The sequence below is a fragment of the Pan paniscus genome, chromosome 19, assembly GCF_029289425.2.
Source record: "Pan paniscus chromosome 19, NHGRI_mPanPan1-v2.0_pri, whole genome shotgun sequence".
Lineage (NCBI taxonomy): Eukaryota > Metazoa > Chordata > Mammalia > Primates > Hominidae > Pan > Pan paniscus.
Window position 1 is genome coordinate 78,884,093 of NC_073268.2, and position 21,610 is coordinate 78,905,702.

The 21,610-nt window shown below is 43.8% G+C and overlaps 1 protein-coding gene and 1 long non-coding RNA gene across 2 annotated transcripts in view; one reads left to right on the forward strand and one right to left on the reverse strand.

Moving 5' to 3' along the window:
• The window catches only part of MARCHF10 (membrane associated ring-CH-type finger 10), a 273,051-nt gene that overhangs the window by 27,618 nt on the left and 223,823 nt on the right, over window positions 1-21,610 (reverse strand). Inside the window, exons 9-11 of the mRNA XM_055102255.2 lie at window positions 19,049-19,159; window positions 16,559-16,711; window positions 8,129-9,530 (exon numbers count right to left, since the gene is read on the reverse strand). Coding sequence (XP_054958230.2) covers window positions 8,129-9,530; window positions 16,559-16,711; window positions 19,049-19,159 — 1,666 coding nt within the window. The remainder of the gene's footprint in view (window positions 1-8,128; window positions 9,531-16,558; window positions 16,712-19,048; window positions 19,160-21,610) is intronic.
• The window catches only part of LOC117976581 (uncharacterized), a 48,701-nt gene that overhangs the window by 21,545 nt on the left and 5,546 nt on the right, over window positions 1-21,610 (forward strand). The window lies entirely within an intron of this gene.

Genomic DNA, 21,610 nt, shown 5'->3' on the forward strand with positions numbered 1-21,610 from the left:
AAGGAAATGGCAACCCAAGGCATTCTCACAGAAGCATGGAGAAGGGAAGGGCAGACCCAGGGAAATTCCAGGCTTGGGCTGCACCAATGCAGGGGATGGGGCAATTATGAGGGTACAAGCTCAAGAACTGCTTCAGCACGAGGGGACCAGCTGCTGCCCCCTTTCAGATACCCTGTGATGCAGGCAGCAGGTGGCATAGTGCCTCTCCCAGGGGAACATTCTGTCATTGTATTCCAAAGAAAGGGAACTCTCCATAAAGGTCAAAGTTTTTTGTCTTGCTAGAGACAGGTCTCACTCTGTCGCCCAGTGGCAATCATAGCTCACTGCAACCTCAAGCTCCTGCGCTCAGCTGATCCTCCCATCCCAGCCTCCCAAGTAGCTGTGACCACAGGTGCACGCCACCATGCCCAGCTAATTTTAATTTTTTTTTTCTTAGAAACAGGGTCTCCATTGTTGCCAGGACTGGTTTCAAAGTTTTGGCCTTAAGCAATCCTGCCTCAGCCTCCCAAAGTACTGGGACTGTGGGGAGTGAGTCACTGTGCCTGGCCACAGGTCAAAGTTTTTCAAAAAGTTCATGAATGACATTCAATTACACAAAACCTCCCATTCAGGAAACTGGATCTCAGAGGAGAAGAAGCACACAATTGCCGGGGACAGCGTGCTGGCCACCTCTCTTACTAAACCACCCATTCCTTCCTTCATAAAACAACTGGGGGCCACCTGTCACATGTGGAAACCACCAGCATGAATGAGAGGGGACAAGGAAAATAAGTCAGCTGACTCTAGAGGAAATGAATTGTTTAACGAAGGGAGGAGGTACTTCTCAGGAGGATTCAGAGAATATTGGCAGCTGCTATGTAAAAGGAACAACAAGAGATAAGGAGGATTTCTGGGGATTTAAAAAAATGTGATTAACGAAATAAAAAATTCCAGGTCAAACAATATTAATGGACAAAATATAATTCAGGCTAAAAGTCTAAAGCTAGATATTGATTGATCCACCAAGAAGAGATCAGCCATGAGCTTTAGTGCACTAAATAAAAGCAAAATTCTTAGACATGCAAAGGAGAATGGGCAAATCCAAATCAGAGTGAAGGATTTTAATCAATGTCTTTCAGAAATTGACAAACTCAATGGAAAAGAATAAAGTATGAAGGGTTTTTTTGTTTGTTTGTTTTTAAGACAGGGGTCTCACTCTGTTGTCCAGGCCGGAGTGCAGTGGCAAGATCTTGGCTCACTGCAGCCTCTGCCACCTCCTGGGCTCAAGTGATCCTCCTGCCTCAGCCTCTCAAGTAGCTGGGACCACAGGCACACGCCACCACCCCGGGCTATTTTTTTTTTTTTTTTGTAGAGACGGGGTTTTGCCATGTTGCCCAGGCTGGTCTTGAATTCCTGAGCTCAAGGAATCTGCCCACCTTGGCCTCTAAAAGTGCTGGGATTATAGGTGTGAGCCACTGTGCCTGGCCTGAAGGATTTTAACATATGTATTTTATATATGTATGCCAACAAAGAGAGAAGAAAGAATGTACAACCTTTTCTAATGCCATAGCATATTTTTAAGTATTGAATATGTATTAGGGCACAAAAAATACTGTTCGTATTTTCTGAGATCACAATGTAATTAAATTAGGATGGGCAATAAAAAATTTTGAAAAGAGGGTAACAAAGAGAGATTATATATATTTATATATAGATGATATATATTTATTATATAAATATACTAAAAACATATTTAATCTATGTGTGTATATATACATATATATGTATAAATATACAAATATAAATGTATATATATTTTTAGAGACAGGGTCTCACTTTGTCACCCAGGCTGGAGTGCAGTGATCACAGCTCACTGTAGACTCGACCTTCTGGGCTCAAGGGATACTCCTGCCTCAGCCTCTAGAGTAGCTGGGACTACAGACATGTGTCATTACACCCAGAGAACATATATATTTTTTGTAGAGACAGAGTATCGCCATGTTGTCCAGACTGGTCTTGAACTCCTGGCCCCAGGTGATCCTCCCACCTTGGCCTCTCAAAGCACTGGAGTTGATGGCATGAGCCACCATGCTCAGCCCTCAAATATTTTTAAAAAACCATAAATCAGCCGGGTGCAGTGGCTCACGCCTGTAATCCCAGCACTTTGGGAGGCCAAGGCGGGCAGATCATGAAGTCAGGGGTTCGAGACCAGCCTGACCAACATGGTGAAGCCCCGTCTCTACTAAAAATGCAAAAATTAGCCGGGTGAGGTGGCGCCTGCCTGTAATCCCAGCTACTCAGGAGGCTGAGGCAGGAGAATCGCTTGAACCTGAGTGAGTGGTGGAGGTTGCAGTGAGCCAAGATTGCACCACTACACTCCAGCCTGAGCAACAGAGTAAGACTTCGTCTCAAAAAGAAAAAAAAAACACACACACACAACAAAACCCCAAAAAACAAAAACAAAATCATAAATCAACAATAAATGTGTATAATTGATGGAGCATTTCAGGCAGTGAAAGTCCGAAAACAGACTGATAAGGATAGTGTATGCCAAAGAAAGCATTTCAAATTAGTAAGGAAAGGATAGAATGACTGTGGATTAATGGGATAAACATTTTTAAAAAGACCTTAGAACCTCATCTAATACCATACATCAAAATATATTCCATATGAATTTAAGTATAGCTACCATGTATTAAGCGCTTACTGTATGCTAGATAGTCTATGACACACATAAATGTTTAAAACCTCATTTAGTTGTCACTGTTCTTTGAGGAGTATGTATTGTTATTTCTATTTTCTGGATCAAAAAACAGGTTTTTAGAAATGAAGGAACCTGGCTGGGCATGGTGGCTCATGCCTATAATCCCAGCACTTTGGGAGGCTGAGGTGGGTGGATCACAAGGTCAGGAGTTCGAGACCAGCCTGCCCAATGTGGTGAAACCCTGTCTCTACTAAAAATACAAAAATTAGCCGTGCATGGTGGTGGGCACCTGTAATCCCAGCTACTTGGGAGGCTGAGGCAGGAGAATCGCTTGAACCCGGGAGGCGGAGCTTGCAGTGAGCCAGGATCGTGCCACTGACTCCAGCCTGGGCAACAGAGCGAGACTCCATCTCAACAACAACAACAACAACAACAACAACAACAAAAGCAGTGAAGGAAACTGCCAGAATCATAGAGCTAAAAGTTGGTAGAATCGGGAATGAAATCCAGAACCATAAGACAGCAAAGCCCATATTTCTAACCACTATGATATATGAAAGGAGAATATAGCAATACTAGACAAAAATAATTATGGGTGCTTGAGTGAGCATTGCAGTTTCTAAGCATGGCACCAAATGCGAAAGTGATACAGGAAAATACTGACAGATTTGATTGTAAGTAATGTTAAAGTTCTACTACACCAAAAATATATACATAAAATGTAAAGTAAATAAAATGGGAAAAGTAAAAACATATCTGTAAAATATTTGACAAAGAATTACTTTTTGTTTTTTTTGAGATGGAGTCTTGCTCTGTTGCCCAGGCCGGAGTCCAGTAGGGCCATCTCAGCTCACTGCAACCTCTGCCTCCTGGGTTCAAGAGATTCTCCCACTTCAGCCTCCCAAATAGCTGTGACTACTGCTGTGCGCCACCATGCCCTGCTAATTTTTGTATTTTTAGTAGAGATGGGGTTTCATCACGGTGGCCAGGCGCTGGTCTCAAACTCCTGACCTCAAGTGATTCACCCACTTTGGCCTCCCAAAGTGCTGGGATTACAGGAGTGAGCCACTGTGCCCAGCCAAGAATTACTAATGACAAACATTAAAAAGCATAGAAATTCCTGGAACTGGAAAGGGCGTGGAGAAAGAGGACCCTCATAAGGGGTGGTGAGATCGCTAACGTGTAGAACTTTCCTGAAGCACAATTTGACAATATACATTAAGAACCTTAAGACTCTGCATTCCTTTCATCAGCAGTTACACATTTAGGAAGTTTTTCTAAGTAATTAGTTATGCATGTGTTATAAAAGGAGACTGATCAAATCATAATAGACACATTTAATATAAGCAGCCCTCAAAAAAATTGACGTAACACTGTAAGATGAGAAAAGGATTAAAAAGCATAGAGTTTGGAAAGAAAGAAATCAAACTACTAATATTTTTTACAGTTGAAATTATTTTGTATTTTGGCAAAAATACAGAGAAAACATATAGTCAGTTGGATTTCTACATCTTAGCAACAAAGAGTTAAAATTAGAATTTAAAATACTGTTTCAATAGCAAATAACAACAAATAAAAGAACCAAGGGATAAATTAAATAAATGACTTTTATGAAGAAAACCACAAAACTATACTGAAAGACATTAAAGAAGACACAAACAAAAGGAGAGATACAGCATGTTTATCAAAGAAAAAGTCAATATCGCAAATATGTCAATTCTCCCAGAATATTCTATAGATTAAATGCAATTCCAATAAAAATCCCAACAAGTGGATTCTTAAGTATACAGTCAAGGACTCTTTAAAAAATTAGGGAAGGAGGCTTACATCATCGCATATCAAAAGTTATGAAAGCTGCAGGCATTAAGACGGAATGGCATTAGATTAGGGAAAGACAACAAAAGTCCAATGCAACAGAATAGAGAGCCCTGAAACTGGGGCTTGTTGAGCCATGTTCCAAAGGAGAGGTGGCTGTGCAGATCAACAGGGAACTATCCCAAACGCTCAGATATTTCATATTCATAAGTGGGAAAAAATAAAGCTTACTTCACATCACATATTAAGAACCACTTCACATTTAAGTCCAAATCCATTTCACATTAAATCCTAAATATAAAGCTAGAGATTTTACAAGAAAATAGGAAGAATAGCATAACGATATCAGGTTAAGAGAAGGATTTCTTAAGCAAGACAAGATACAAATTGCAATCCAAAAAGAAGATGGGGCCGGGCACGGTGGTTCAAGCCTGTAATTCCAGCACTTTGAGGGGACGAGGCGGGCTGATTGTTTGAGGTCAGGAGTTTGAGACCAGCCTGGCCAACCTGGTGAAACCCCGTCTCTAATAAAAATACAAAAATTAGCTGGGCGTGGTGGTGCACGCCTGTAATCCCAGCTACTGGGGAGGCTGAGGCAGGAGAATCAATTGAACCTGGGAGGCGGAAGTTGCAGTGAGCTAAGATCACACCACTGCACTTCAGCCTGGGCAATAGAGCAAGACTCAGTCTCAAAAAAAAAAAAAAAAAAAGACAACATAAAGAAAAAGACAAACTAGACAAACTACAAACTGGGAAAAGATATTTCCAACACACAACTGTTGAAAGATTAAATTAATAGGCCAGAGATATAAAGGTATTTTAAAATAAAATACAAATACTCTAAAAGAAAAATGAGCTAAAGACATAGATATTTGGCTAGGCAAAGTGGCTCACGCTTGTAATCGCAGCATTTTGGGATGCTGAGGTGGGAGGATTGCTTGAGGCCAAAAGTTTGAGACCAGCCTGGGCAACGTAGTGAGACCCCATCTCTACAAAAAAATAAAGACATCAATATTTCACAGAATGGAAAACACAAATGGTCATTTAATATTTAAAGAGCATATAAAATGCCTAACTTCATTAAGTCATGAAAATGCAAACTCAAGCTACAATATCATTTTATTCCCATCAGACTGGCAAATTTGAAAAGCCAATCAATACGAATGTTGTCAAGGATGTATAACATTAGACATGACTGGTTTGACACTAAATTGGCATTATTTAGTACAGTGGAAAATGTGTTCACCACCAGCCCACCAGCCCACCAGCCCAGCTCTTCCACTCCTAGACAAGATCCCAGAGAACTCTTCCACACGAGCCAGGAGACATTTACAAGAATGTTCATGCAGCGCCATTTGCAGCAAACAATAAAGGACACGAATGTCCATTGACAGAATGGCTAAATTGTGGTATATCCATATGAGAGAATACTTTGTAGTGTGAAAAGAATAAACTAAAGCCAAATATATCAATAAGGATGCATCTCACTAAGGATGTAAGAGGAAAAAGCAAGTCACAGAAGACTAGAGATTCTATTTCTACAGAGTCAAACACTTCCTCAGAGTTCATAAATATACACAACATATTGTTTAGAAAAACTGGCTGGGTCGGTGGCTCATGCCTGTAATCCAGGACTTTGGGAGGCCAAGACGGGTGGATTGCTTGAGATCAAGAGTTCGAGACCAGCCTGGCCAACATGGTGAAACCCTGCCTCTACTTAAAAATACAAAAATTAGCTGGGCATGGTGGTGTGGGCCTGTAATCCCAGCTACATGGGAGGCTGAGGCATGAGAATTGCTTGAACCCTAGAGGTGGAGGTTGCAGTGAGTCGTGATCATGCCACTGCGCTCCAGCCTGGGAGACAGAGTAAGACTCTCTCAAGAAAAAAAAACAAAAAACATATAAACATATGGTAAAAGCTCAAAGCAAAAAACCCCAAAACACAACACAACGAAATGCAAAAGGATGATAAACGCAATACAGGAATGGTCAGGGTGGGTGTGGGGAGCTGAAGGTGGGATGATGAGAAGATAGGGTGGGTGAGGGGCTCAGGAGGGCTCCAGTGTGTAAGGAATGTTCTGTTAGCTGGACGGTGGGCACAGGGGTGTCTGGGTTTGTGTGTGATGTGTGCGCTTTAAAAATTCTCTGAAGGGTACGTATGTTATGTATTAATTTATATGTATTAAGATAACTGAGGTGAACTTTTAAAAACGTGTGATTGAGAAATAGGATTAGATATTAAATTAAGGCATGTTGGAAAACAATATCAACAGATACTCACTAAAAATTGCATTTATATGCAAAGATAAAAGACTAGAAACAATGTTTTTAACTGTTTATCTTTGGATGATAGGGTTACAGGTGATTTTTCTTTTAAGTCTGTATTTTTAATATTTCCCAAAAGGAACAAATTTGAAATAATAAGAAAAGCACAAAGTTTATTTTATACAGAAAAAAGAGAGTGTCTGGATAAACTATTAATAGGTACACGAATAATAGCTGTTTAATGCAAGACCATGCCTGGAAGTGAATGCATTTTCAAAGAAATTATTTTTAGCTCAAGGGCATCACTTTGGGATGGTAGAAATTTAGACTTCTGACAAGTAGGTCTGAAGCTGTATTTCTGGGGAGGTGAGGATTGGTGGGTGTAAGATCTCTTGCCCCTTAACCGTGGGTCGGTCTTCTGGTAGCTTAATGTGGAAAAGAAAAGGTACTGCTAACTAGAAAGTTACTTCATTACTGGAGTTGGATAAATGATATTTATTAATAGGAACAGGTATGCATTCTATGTTCCATTTTCCTCTTGTTTTTACATTTCTAATTCACAGCCCACATGAGTCATGCTAATATACACAAAGAGGGCTCAGATTCCAAGAATCAATTTCCAGATCAGTAAGCCAAGATCAGAGCATGGTAAACACCTATCATAAATGAAATGGTAGAATCCTGACATGGTGTTTAATGATGGCTTTACAAAGTATCACATTTCATAGCTGTGAACTATCCCCAAATCATCTCACAAAAAAGGAAAGATCAAAGAAAAGGGCAATTCAGAAAAGATCTTATTTCTCTCTCTCTCTCTTGCATGAAAAAGAGCACATAAAATAGAAGCAGTGGTTACCCCAGTGTGGCCCTTCAGAGAACCGAGGTAACTATGGTAACTAAGAACGGTCTTTTAGTTCGCAAGGTTCGAATTCTAGAACTGTTGGTTGGATTTGGGGTAAGTCCCATAAGGGAGAGCTGCGAACTTCAAGTGTGGAATGGTTCATTCTCTAGGGAGATAGCAACCTTTTCCTAAAAAATCTTGGTTCTTCATTGCTGGAGAGAAGAACAAGCCCTGTGAAGCAGTCAGAGATCCTTATACCCAGCAGACTTAAGGGTGTGGTATTCAAGGAAAAAAACACTTTGGGAAATAGAGAAGAAACTGATCAGGAACACCAGACTTTTCTTTATAAATACGTATGTTTTAAGAGCAACAAAACAGAGACAATTTTCTCAAAATAAGCAACCACTAAAATGTCAAGGAAGGACCCATTTATGACTTAAAATTCCCATGGCTCTCTAATGAAAGCAATGCTAATTTCGGCCTTGGGAAAGTGGAAAAAATATATAATTATGAAAAGTCCTCACCTTTCTTGCAATTTCTTGAGTTTCTCAGGGTCTGCCTTTATCTTACTGGTTTCCTTTTCATCTGTGAAACCAGAGGCTGCCATCCTGCTCCCATTATCATTTTGATTTGGGAAATGAGACACTGCAAAGAAAGTAAATGGTATATTTTCTTGCAGAGACCCAGACACATGCAAATGGCCTTCTGAGTTCATTCTTGATGGAGAGGAGCTGGAAGAATCCACTAAGGACAAATTGCCCTGTGGATTTAGTAAGAGATCTGTATATAATGGAGCCCCCTGAGGCTGGCTTGTTAAAGTAGTATCTTCTGCTTCCCTGACAGCAAATTCGTGTGCACTGTTTACTGGGAAATAATTATGGTTTTCGGCACTGGCAAATGGAGTCCTATTTCTAATGGGAGACAGTGGTTGGCAAACATGAAACCCTGAGTTTCCCTCTGAGTCTGAGCTGTGAACTGAAGTCGATGACATTGACAAGTCTAGTGGAATATCATCTCTCAGAGCAGAATGCATGAATGATGCAGGAGGGTTATAGGATGAATTCACTGATGATCTTGGAGATATTGGTCTGCCAGAAATAAAGTAGTCAAGAGAATTTTGAGAACTGTTTAAATAGTCTTGCCAGTATCCTTCAGAATCATGGGTGCCAGGCCTATGTTCCACAGAAATACAATCACTCCATGCATTTTCAGCATTGACACCAACCTCTTGTCTGGGCTCGGATTTGGTGTCCCACGAAAGAGGGCTCTTTTTCGCATTTTCACTGCCACCTCTGTCCTTCTCTGTAGCAGATTCCCTATCAGGCAGCCAGGGGTCTTGGGACAACCTTTGCCCAGCAGAAGGCCGCTCTGTTGCTGGCTCCATTGCATTGCTTATTCTCAATGAGCCATGACTGGGCTCACTTCTTCTTGAAGAATGACCTCTGCAATTTTCAGCATTTTCTTCAAAATTTTTATTTTTGGCCTGAGGGGTCGATGTCCCCCTAAATCTACTTCTTTTGTGATGGGAAGGAGAACGGGGTGAGCGCATACCAACCCACAGACATTCTTCAACCTGGGTTTCCTCTTCAGTGTCATCGCTTTCTCTTCTGCTGTTCAATGACAAAATGGAATAGAAGTCTTCATCTCGGAACCTAAATGATGCCTTTCTTGGCCCTCCTACAGTGGTGGGTGTGAGTGGTGGCCCCGAGAACTCACTCAATACTTGAGGACTATTTGTTCCTTGGAAGGCCTGGGACAGGGCTGGATGCAGCTCACTCTGGGAAGGAGCACTCGGGTCTCCTTTTTTGGCTCTATCAGGGGGGTTCTCAGTCATTGGCTGTGACGATGGGACCAAGTTTCTTCTCTCTCGATTTGGCCTCTTCAGCTTAGTGTTACACATCAGGCCTTCTTGTTGAACTACTTGATCTGCATTGAGAAAATACACATTTATCATTCCAGTAAAAGGGCCCATGGATGAAAGGCCTCTAGCACCAAGTGCAAAATTGCCCTTTAAATGCAACAGATAAGACCTAGAGAAGAAAACAGACACGGTCAAAATGGCTGGAGGTACAAGAGGAGCAGAGCCCAGCAGGCTTCATTTTACTGCCCCGTATTCTCCTTTGTACCCCTGTGGTCCTAGGGAAACGGGGGGACCCTGAGGATACAGATTCTTTCTGCAGAAGCTCCCGGAAGACTGGCCCTGGCCCAGCCCCAGCCAGTCAGGACTGATGATGCGCAAACCTCACACTAAATACTGGCTTTTGTTCCATACGTACTGAAAGGGAAAACCACCACTCTGGGAATGACTTCTACAAAAACCACCAGCCCTTCCTCATCCACGTTCATTCAATGTACATTTATGACACCCTGCCTCCCACGCAGCTTTACAAGAACTTAAGAGAAGTACAACATGTCTTGGCAGATCAGGAGGAAGGCTATAGGAGCTGGCGCCCAGGGAACACTGGGGATTTTGGTCATGTTTACTATTTAGTGAAAATAAAAATTATAAATCGCTCATGAAATCATTATCTTCTCTTTGTCACTAGCCCCAGGTCAATTCTGTAACTTCTGGCTGCCCTAGAATCCCTACTATGAATTCCTACACAGAATCACTGAACTGGCCAGAAGCATGCTAACTGTCTCTCTCTGTCTCTCTCTGTCACACACACACACACACACACACAACTTAAGCCTCACAACCCTGTGAAATAGGTAACACAATCATACGACATTATAACTTGAGAGTACCAAGGCTTAGGGCAGTCACATAACTAGCCCAAGATCCTATTTCCAGTAAGTGATGGAATGAACATTTGAACCCACGCCTGCTCGATACTAGGGTTTGTGTTCTTAACCACCACCCTGTGTTAGCCCTTAAGAAACTGGCTGGCCTTCCGATTTCCTTGTGAAAATGAGAATCCATTGAATTCATCGTGGTGCGTGTGTGCTGTTGAGGGTCTTTTACCCTCTTGATGTGAGAAGGAAACTGACAGTACTTCTCTGATGCCACTTACCTTTATTCCCTCCTGACATTGGCCTCCCCCCGCTTTGTTCTCCTCTCTGCTATTGTGTGGGATCTGATGAGATGCTGCTCTTTTTATCATTCCATTTCTAAAGCGGTTCACCCTGTAGAGTGGACGGGACTCCACGGGCCCTGGAAGGTCTGTGTTGATAACAGCTCGGGCTGGTGAAATGCAAATCCTCAGAGCATCGGGCACCACCAAGGGCCAAGTCAATTCTGGCTTACTTTAATTGGGGCTCCTCACAGGGGGGCACCAGTGTGAGTCTCTAATGTCCTAATACTCGGGCAGCTTCTTTTATTGTTAACTGCATGGGACACTCAGCAACGCAGTATGAATCTTGACTCATCAGCTCTTCTAGAAATCAGTTAAGCTCTCCTCTCAGGCCCCTCCTGGGTTTTATAAACCCCAGTTAGAGATGCAGCAGCAATTCAAGGATGCTTTGAGCATCTGGCTGTGGAACTACAGCGCTGGAGCTGGTGGCGAGGCCACTCCAGACTGGGCCGACCCCCATTTTGGGAACAAATGCTTCTACGTAAGCAACTGAATTCTCCTGAAAATTTTTTAAAATAGAAAAGGGGGCTGGGGGCCATGGCTCACGCCTGTAATCCCAGCACTTTGAAAGGCCGAGGTGGGCAGATCACTTAAGGTCAGGAGTTCAAGACCAGCCTAGACAACATGGTTAAACCCCATCTCTACTAAAAATACAAAAATTAGCCGGGTGCTGTGGTGTGTACCTGTAATCCCAGCTATTTGGGAGACTGAGGCAGGAGAATCGCTTGAACCCAGGAGGCAGAGGTTGCAGTGAGCCCAGATAGTACCACTGCACTCCAGCCTGGGCAACAGAGTGAGACTCTGTCTTAAAAATAAATAAATACATAAATACATAAATCAATAAAATAGAAAAGGGATCCAGAGGAGTTGGCAGTGCAGGCTTTGGCTGATGACTTTTTTTTTTTTTTTTTTGAGACAGAGTTTCACTCTTTTTGCTGGAGTGCAATGGTGCGATCTCGGCTCGGCTCACAGAAACCTCCACCTCCTGGGTTCAAGCAATTCTCCTGCCTCAGCCTCCTGAGTAGCTGGGATTACAGGCATGCTCCACCAAGCTCGGCTAATTTTGTATTTTTAGTAGAGACAGGGTTTCTCCATGTTGGTCAGGCTGGTCTCCAACTCCCGACCTCAAGTGATCCGCCTGCCTTGGCCTCCCAAAGTGCTGGGATTACAAGTGTGAGCCACCGTGCCCGGCCGGCTGATGACTTTTTGTTTTGAGTTTGTTGGAGGGCCTTGGAGGTGAGCTCACAGCGCTGGAACCGGAACCTTCCGGTCATTCCCTGAACGCACAAGACCCATCCCTGTGAGGAGAAACACCCAATGGGCAAAAGAATCAGCAAGGGCCGCTTTTGAAAAACAGAAACTGGAAGCTCAATGGGAGCCATTAGCTCATCTCATAGAGGCCACTGAGTTGCCACGGAGTGATGCTGGCCTGGGGGACAGAAGAAGTCCCAGGGTATGCGCGGTGTTGCGGCTCCTGCAGATTCCTGAAACATGCATCTTCACCCCTGTCTCATCACCACAATGGTCTTCCTCTTTAAAAATTCAATCAGAGCTTCTCTGCAGTGTGTGTGTGTGTGTGTGTGCGCGTGTGTGTGTGTGTTTCCCCTAAAGGTGGCAGATTGTGCCATTCTCGATTTATGCTATTTTAACCTTATTTTTTTTATGTCTATCAAATAGCAGATTTCAGGAGCTCTAGGGCTGGGAATAGACAGGCACATTGGTATGCCAGGGATGTGCTATTCATAGACCAGGCCCTGCAGATGCTGCAAATGCTTCTCTGAGGCCCTGGGCTCCAGCTGTGAGTGAAGTGCCTGCCATCTCCAGGAGTTCTAGGGCAACAGAATGAAACCAGAACAAGCATCTGTCTGCCTTAAGACTATGCCTTTGGTCTCGACTTCTTGGTGTGCTTGACCAATAGTTTCCTACATTCCAACAGCCACACACTTTTAACTTTTTTCCCTCTGGTTATAAAAGTGGTTTATCATCATTGGAGAAAATTTGGAAACTATAGAAGAGGATGAAGAATAAAATAAAAATCCCCCATAATCCAAAACTCGGATGATCATTGCTATTGTTCTGGAATTCAGAGTGGGTTGCATACTCAAGACCCCAGGGCTGTTTTCATCCTGCAATTGTGCTTTGGCTCAGCTTCTTTTTTTCTTTCTTTCTTTTTTAATTTTAGAAACAGGGTCTTGCTCTGTCACCCAGGCTGGAGTACAGTTGTAGGCTCAAACAATCCTCCTGCCTCAGCCTCCTGAGTAGCTGGGACTACAGGTGCATGCCACCACACCTGGCTCATTTTAAAATTTTTTCTAGAGATGGGGTCTCACTTTGTTGCCCAGTCTGGTCTCGAACCTCTGGCTTCAAGCAATCCTCCTGCCTTGGCCTCCCAAAGTGCTGGGATTACAGGCATGACCCACCGTGCCTGGCCATGGCTCAGTATTTGAACAATGAATTTATTACCTTTAGGTGGAACATGTATATTGTAGCTTACCACAGGCTCCATAACCCGTTATGCATCTGTCCTGCTATATCCACCTGCTCCCTGAAGGCATTTGAATTTATAACCCAGGGCTCTCTTATCAAGAGATATTTCTTAACAAACAAAACTAAAGTGAAGAAATTAAGTATCTTATTATGAGCATTATGCCATGCCATTAGCTATTCTTTAAGAACATATTAATTATAGTATAAAGGTATATATTATAATTTGTTAACTCTTCCCCTATTGTTGAGTATATAGGTTGTTTTGAGGTTTGACTGTCAGCGATTACAATGTGATAAATGTCCTTGCTCATACATTTTTGACTATATATTTTCTTAGACTAGATCTATGGGAGTGAAATTGCTAGGTCAAAAGGTATGAACTTTCTAAGAGGCTTTGACACGTTACCAAATTCCTTTCCAGAGAGTTTTTACCAAATGACCCAACAGGTAGGCTATGAAAGCATCTCTCTCATAACTGTCACCAGCAATCCATGTCAGTAGCATAGACACAACAGTGCCCAGGAATGTTCGTTGTTAGTTTCACTACTAGTATTACGTATCATTTTTAAAACCTTAGTCAAATGGGTAGGCCAAATTTACGTCATGTAGATTTACATTTATTACCTTCTGAGGTTGAACTTTTTAAAAAATATGACCTATATTGTCTCCAGATGAACTTTAAAAAAATGTTTATTAGCCATCTGTATTTTTTTTTTTTTTTTGTGAGACAGAGTCTCACTCTGTCACCCAGGCTGGACTGCAGTGGTGCTATCTTGGCTCACTGCAAGCTCCGCCTCCCGGGTTCACACCATTCTCCTGCCTCAGTCTCCTGAGTAGCTGGGACTACAGGTGCCCGCCACCACGCCTGGCTAATTTTTTTTTTTTTGTATTTTTAGTAGAGATGGGGTTTCACCATGTTAGCCAGGATGGTCTTGATCTCCTGACCTTGTGATCCACCTGCCTCGGCCTCCCAGAGTGCTGGGATTACAGGCATGAGCCACCGCGCCCAGCCTGGAAACTGTTTTTTTTTCTTTTTTTCTTTTTTTTTTTTTGAGATGGAGTCTCACTGTGTCACTCAGGCTGGAATGCAGTAGGCATGATCTTGGCTCACTGCAACCTCCACCTCCCAGGTTCAAGCGATTCTCTTGCCTCAGCCTCCGGAGTAGCTAGGATTACAGGCATGCGCCACCACGCCCAGCTAATTTTTGTATTTTCTGTAGAGACAGGGTTTCACCATGTTGGCCAGGCTGGTCTTGAACTCCTGACCTCAAATGATCCGCCCACCTCAGCCTCCCAAAGTGCTGGGATTACAGGCGTGAGCCACCATGCCCAGCCTCCTTCCTTATTTTTCTATTAGGTATTTGTGTTTTTCTTATTGATTTGTGAGAGCTTTCTGCATATTATCTCTGTCATATTTGCTTCAACTCTTTCACTGATACAATTCAAATACCTGGCTCCTACTCCATTTTGTGCAAACCACTTTAGAATGTGAGAAAAGAAGCTAAAGGGAGACTTGTGAGGAAATAATTTGGGGAGATAAGGAGCCATGGGTATAATGGGACATTAGGATGAATTCTCATCAGGTCACAGGATGATGGGCGATGACTCCTGGGTGCAGACAGAATTGTATGAGTCCCATCCGTGGGTCCAGGAACATTTCACACATGGAGACGCTTACCTTTCTCCTTCCTTCCTTCCTTCCTTTCTTTTTTCTTTTTTCTTTTTTTTTTGAGAAAGTGTCTCACTCCATTGCCCAGGTTGGAGTGCAGTGGCATGTTCACAGTGAACTGCAGCCTCGATGTCCTGAGCTAATTTTTTTTTTTTTTTGGAGATATGGGGTTTCACCATGTTGGCCAGGCTGGTCTCAAACTCCTGGACTCAAGTGATCCTCCCACCTCCGCCTCCTATAGTGCTGGGATTACAGGGGTGAGCCACCCTGCCTGGTGAACCTCACCTTTCAAATAATATTCAACAGTTCATTAAGGGTTGTTGGCAGGAGAGAAACTATAAAAAGTTCAGTGCCCACTGTGTGGACTTATTCTGTGCTGGGTGCTGGTCAGTGTATTATTTTACTTAGTTATTATAACAATGCAATGAGGTAGATTTCATTATCCTTATTTTAAGATAAAGGAACTGGTGCCCAGAGTGGCTACTTTAGCACCCAAGATGCCATTGCTGGGAGGAAGAGCTGGCATTGGAGCTGAAGGCTGCCTTAAAGCTCATGCCCTTCCCGGCAGAAGGCACTGATCACTGGGACCCCGTGGACATCTCCTTGCTGCAGACTCATATATGCAGATTCCAAGCCATCAAAATACTAACACATTCTTCAATATGTATATATGTCCACCACCATCTATATCACATTTAAAAACAAAGGCAGGCCGGGTGCCATGGCTCACGCCTGTAATCCCAGCACTTTGGGAGGCCAAGGCAAGCAGATCACTTGAGGCCAGGAGTTTGAGACGGGCCAACATGGTGAAACCCCGTCTCTACCAAAATACAAAAAATTAGCCGGGCATGGTGGTGCGCACCTGTGGTCCCAGCTACTTGGGAGGCTGAGGCATGTGAATTGCTTGAATCCGGGAGGTGGAGGTTGCAGTGAGTCGAGCTGGTGCCACTGCACTCCAGCCTGGGCAACAGAGGGAGACTCTACCTCAAAATAAATAAATACAATAAAAAAATAAAACAAAGGCAACTGTGTTCGTTGGACATGACATAATGTGATGCTCAGTGGTTTCCTAAGAGAAAGAATGGGTCCATGGCCAGGTTGACTGTGAGGTGATGCTTTCCATGAGTTCCAAGGGGGTGATACACCAAACCAGTCTTGGGGAATAAAGCATAGATTCGTTCCAATATTGTGTATTTCTCACACATCATGATCTCTCTGAGTTAAGTGCCCTGGGTCAGAGGGAGAAGATCTCTGTTGGGAGGTGAGCAGCCTGTCACCCACAGACACACATCCTCCCTATCCCAGGAACTAAGTGAGAACAACTGCCAGGTGGGACATGCCCCAGAGTTGCAGATCCGCTTCTCTGCCTTCCCCAACCCCTGCCATCTACCACCCAAATGCCATCCACCATCCAAATGCCCTCTGGAGCAGCTGTACAGCTGGTGTCCACTCAAAACCAGTTACACTCATGGAGTTATGGGAGAGAAAAAGATACCCCCCCCGACCCCGCCTTCCCCTTTTCCCACCAGCCTCTCTTGGAGGAAAAAAAACGCCAAAAGCCCTAGGATCATACAATTTGCTTTTAAAGCTGTTTCATTTTAAGGTACATGCACCTCATTTACTTAAAAGTACAAGTATCTAAAAACCATAAAGAATTCACCGGGTAACAGCAAAAATCAGTCCTCCTCTCCAAGGACAAAGGTTCGGGAGCCCCGGGTCCTTACCTGCTCCCCTGGGAACCGGCACCTTTGCAGGCCACTGCTGTTTCTGTCTGCTTCTGTCCCCAGATGCTCTCGGGCTGTGCGATTCTGGGCTGACTGTAAATCTCCTCAGGTTTGGCTTCCTCTTTCTTAATAAAACCATTGGTGCTTGGTCTGCTGAAAGATGCAAAGTCTTTTCAATAATTATTTTGTTTACAGGAAAATGTCTTCCATATAAAGAATGTTCAAAGGGCCCAGCAATGTTTGGGGGTGGGGTTAGGTGGAAGGGCAGTCAAGAGAAGGGACCCAGGAGGTCACAGAAGAGCTGGATTTGAAATCTGGTTTCATATAAGCATGTGAGCTTGGGAAAATCACTTCACCTCTCCAAGCCTCAGTTTCCCTACCTGCTACATGGAAATAATCATGCCTCCTTCATAGGATCACCTGAGGTCAGGAGTTTGAGACCAGCCTGGCCAACATGGTGAAACCCCATCTCTACAAAAATACAAAAATTAGCTGGGCATGGTGGCGCATGCCTGTAGTCCCAGAGGCTGAGGCAGGAGAATTGCTTGAACCTGGGAGGCGGAGCTTGCAGTGAGCCGAGATGGTGCCACTGCACTACAGCCTGGGCAACACAGCAAGACTCCATCTCAAAAAAAAAAAAAAAAGCCTCCTTCATAAGCACCCATGACGCCTGCGATGCAGAGGCCGAAGGTAGGGATCTTTCCTTTTGCTAAGAAGTTTTGTCTTTTTTTCTTTTTTTTTTTTTTAAGATGGAGTCTTGCTCTTGTTGCCTAGAGTGGAGTGCAGTGGCATGATCTTGGCTCACTGCAGTCTCTGCCTCCCAGGTGCAAGCGATTCTCCTGCCTCAGCCTCCTGAGTAGCTGGGATTATAGGTGCCTGCCACCATGCCCAGCTAATTTTCGTATTTTTAGTAGAGACAGGGTTTCACCATCTTGGCCATGCTGGTCTCAAAGTCCTGACCTCAAGTGATCTACTCAGCTTGGCCTCCCAAAGTGCTGGGATTACAGGCATGAGCCACTGCGCCCAGCCTTGCTAAGAAGTTTCTAGGTTCCAATCCATAGGTGTTGGGATATGCCCGCTAGCAACACTGTCAAGAGCCTTCTACAGTTGGGACACGCAATGGCCCTGCCTCCCAAGTGCTCATCCAGGTTTGAATCACAACATATTTTGTATAATACCTGCATATTTATATCCTCAGGTTTATTAGCAAACATGCCTGTACAGAAAGGTTGCAAGCATCTGGGAACCGTATGCCTTTCTCTTTCCTGTCCCCTACCCTCCACTGTGTTGGGACGATATTCATAGGAAGACAGTAGCTGCGGTGCTATTGTGGACCTAGTTTCCAATGAACATTATCTTTTTAATCCACATTTTGAATTGGGTTGCTAATTGATACAGTTTTGAGTTTCCTCTTCACATGTATTTAGCGTCAGTGCACGTGAATGTGGAGGAAAAGTTCTAGTATATACCATGCACCTCTACAAGTTCTTGGGTTTACAAGGCAGTTACATCGTGAATATCTGGACGAAATTCCCCAAGATCATTTGTCTGGCTCATCTTCTTTAGACAGTTTGGAAATTTCACAAATAGATGTAGCCAGCTGGTAACATAGGGATAAAGCCGGGGAAGGCCCCCGACTTGTGTGTGAGAGCACAGCCTTTTTTGGCACATGAGGCAACTGGAGTCATGTTCCAGAGTGTAAGTTGTAGTCGTGTGAATAGTTTTCCTCCAGATTCAGGAAGGGAATTAAAATTCTTTCTGGCAGCCCATGAAACCTAATTTAATACAATGACTAGGTCTACTTACTTCTGACGGGCCCCAGGAGGGCATGGCAGTGGGTCCTGCAGGCCAAGACAGAGAGGATCATGCCCCGCAGGGAACTTACTAGAAGAGGGAAGCTGCTGGTGGCATCGGAGCAACTTGGGGCAAGTTGATGGAGCCCAGAGAACTTGTAGGTGTGAAAGGAGAGAGTGAAAGTTCTCTGCCAAATGAGAAGATAGTCTTGGGATGGCGTAGGATGTTGATTAGACATGATTTTGCTGATCAAAAAGGGGGTGAGAGGAGGAAGGTGAGAGAGTGAGAGACAGGAAGAGAGAGAGAGAGAGAGGGATCAGGTGTTTTACACTAAGGGATCCATCACTGAGGGAAGGAGGGAAGCATTTTCCCACTACCAAAAGTTGCATTCCTTGAACATAGAGGCTTCTCCCTTATCACCTGAGACCTCAGACCCCCTCAGTTCTCAGAAGTCCTGCCTCCTGCTTTCCAACTCATGGAGAGAAGAGGAAGAAACAGAAGAAGGGCCAGGGAAGGGGCAGGCGTGGGGCTTAGGCCAAGTCTAGAAGGTCAGGACCTGGCCCCAAGGTCCTGAGGATAAGAATTTCACTTTGATTTCCAGCAGGAATCCCAGCAGAATATTCAAAGTTCCCGCGCACCCCAGGCAGCAGAACTTCACACTGCCCAGAGGCCACCGAGCCCTGCCACTGCATTCACCTTCACAGGGAGGGATGCTTCTGCTCATGGGACCTTTCTTCCCCAGACTGCACCAGCCAGAAGGTCCTCTGAGGTCTGTTTCCGGTTTATTCCACCAAGTCGGCTCTGACTCTGCTTTGGAAAAAACCCTTACTTTCAGCGTTTTTAAAAAATGGCCTTTAGTGTTTAAATATTCTAAAATTGCTTAATGAGTATGTCTTTTCTCTCCAACTAGCCTGCACGCTCCTTAAGAATGAGGATCGTCTCTCAGCCAGTCTACACGTTGCCTCATACTGCTGTGCAGGACAAGTATTAATTGCCTTGTCGTGCAGGACAAATATTAGTATGATTTGTGAGGCTTGAGAAGATGCATTCAGCCCAAACTACAGGGGAACTTCAAAACTAGAACACATTTTTTTGTTGTGCAGAACGCCCAAGATGGCTTAAGATAAAAGGTTATTTAATTTGTTTTCTTGTTCAAAAAAACTGCGGTCTTCAAAGCATCAGATCTCTTAAATGATTGCCAAAACCATTACCATGTGTCCTCTAATCAAGTTCTCAGCAAACTAAAATAATAAAGCTGAACAACTGGAGATTGTTGTACTAGGCCTGGCAGTGAAGAAATCGCCGCTATTAGTGTAGGCAGGATCCTCTGACCTTTGGCAACTTTAACCTCAGTTTCTGCAACTGTAAAATGGTCCATCTTGTTACTGTGAAGTTTAGCAAAAATGTACATAAATGGCCTAACTGGTGCATGCTAGGTGCTAATAATGGTAGCTGCTTCTTCTACCGTAAAGAATACTACCACTACTACTGAGAATAATAATGGGAAATCTGAAGTCATTCCCATGAGACAACTGAATTTGACCAGAAACTCATTGTTATGCAGACTTCACAGGTTGGGAATAACTTATTCAATAGCCTTCATTCCGGTGTAGTTCTTGTTGATTCTCTCCCTCAATCCTTCTTTTATAAAATCCAAAAGGCAAATAGCAACTCTTTATATTATGATTTGTTCAACAAATACCTGTGTGCTTTTGCTATGCTATAATTTGAGGGTTCACAAAGATGAGCAAGATGTTGCCTCATGACCTTAAAGATTATTATAATCTAATTTGGCTGCACTGCTGACTTCTTCCCTGTGATACCCTTTTGGTTCCATGGAAAACAAAACTCTTGCAAAATATTTTCTCTTCTCTGTCTGTAAGTGCAGTCACAAATGAGGTGACCTAGATTGCACAGTTTGTGTGTACATGGGTTTAAGAGTTTCTAGGTCCAGGCACGGTGGCTCACGCCTGTAATCCCAGCACTTTAGGAGGCCAAGGTGGGTGGATCACGAGGTCAGGAGTTCAAGACCAGCCTGGACAAAATAGTGAAACCCCGTCTCTACTAAAAATACAAAATATTAGTTGGGCATGGTGGCACGCACCTGTAATCCCAGCTACTATGGAGGCTGAGGCAGGAGAATCACTTGAACCTGGGAGGCGGAGGTTGCAGTGAGCCGAGATCACACCACTGCACTCCAGCCTCCAGGCCGGGTGACAGTGCAAGGCTCCATCTCAAAAACAAACAAACAAACAAACAAAAAAGAGATTCTAACATTCAGCCAGGCATGGTGGCTCATGTCTGTAATCCTAACACTTTGGGAGGCCGAGGCAGGAAGATCACTTGCGCCCAGGAGTTTGAGACCAGCCTGGGCAACAAAGTGAGACTCCTGTCTCTACAAAAAAAGAAATAAAAAAAATTAGCTGGGTGTGCTGGCACATACCTGTGGTCCTGGCTACATGGGAGGCTGAGGCAAGAGGACCATTTGAGCCCCAGGAGGTCGAGGCTGCAGTGAGCTGTGTTTGCACCACTGCACTCCAGCCTGGGCAAGAGCATGACATTGTCTAGAAAAAGAGTTTCGAACCCTCAATTTGTATACCAAGTTCCCATCACTTCACTTGCATGAAAAGTGAATCAAATTTCAGACCTTTGGGGGCTAGGATGGGTCTTTACCATGTCCATGGATTCATAATCTGCAGGAAGACCAAGTCCTATTTATCCTGGACGATGAAATTACCTTCCTTTTCAGGTAGCAGGACAAGCCCTTTGCCTTATAGAAAAGGAAGGGGTTTGTGTTCAGGAGTTTCACTGCCAGGTAACTCAATATCCTGTTTATCAATGAATTTTGGGAAGACTTTGGTTTGCTTTGGACAACATACAGACCCCCTGCTTCCAGGATCTGAGCAAGGTGATGCCTCCAGTTTTAAAGAAACCAAACAGCTGTTTAGATTAAAGGCATCTGCCTCTGTTCTCTTGACAATGCTGGGAAACTGTGATTGTCGACTGAAGACTTCTTAATTTGACCAGGAAAGGGGGAAAAAAAGGTAGAAATCTTATATTTGTACAAGACCCTGACAAGTGAGAACCAAGTCCATTCAGCTGTTCACGTTCGGCTCCTCCCAACACTTGTCATCCACAGATAGTTCTTTATAGACAAAGTCGAAAAGGAAGCATAAAAGGGAAATACAGTTCCGGAACCCTTATCCCGCCCCACATTACTTTGACTGGGATCCCTGGTGCCTAGGAGGTGCCAAGATC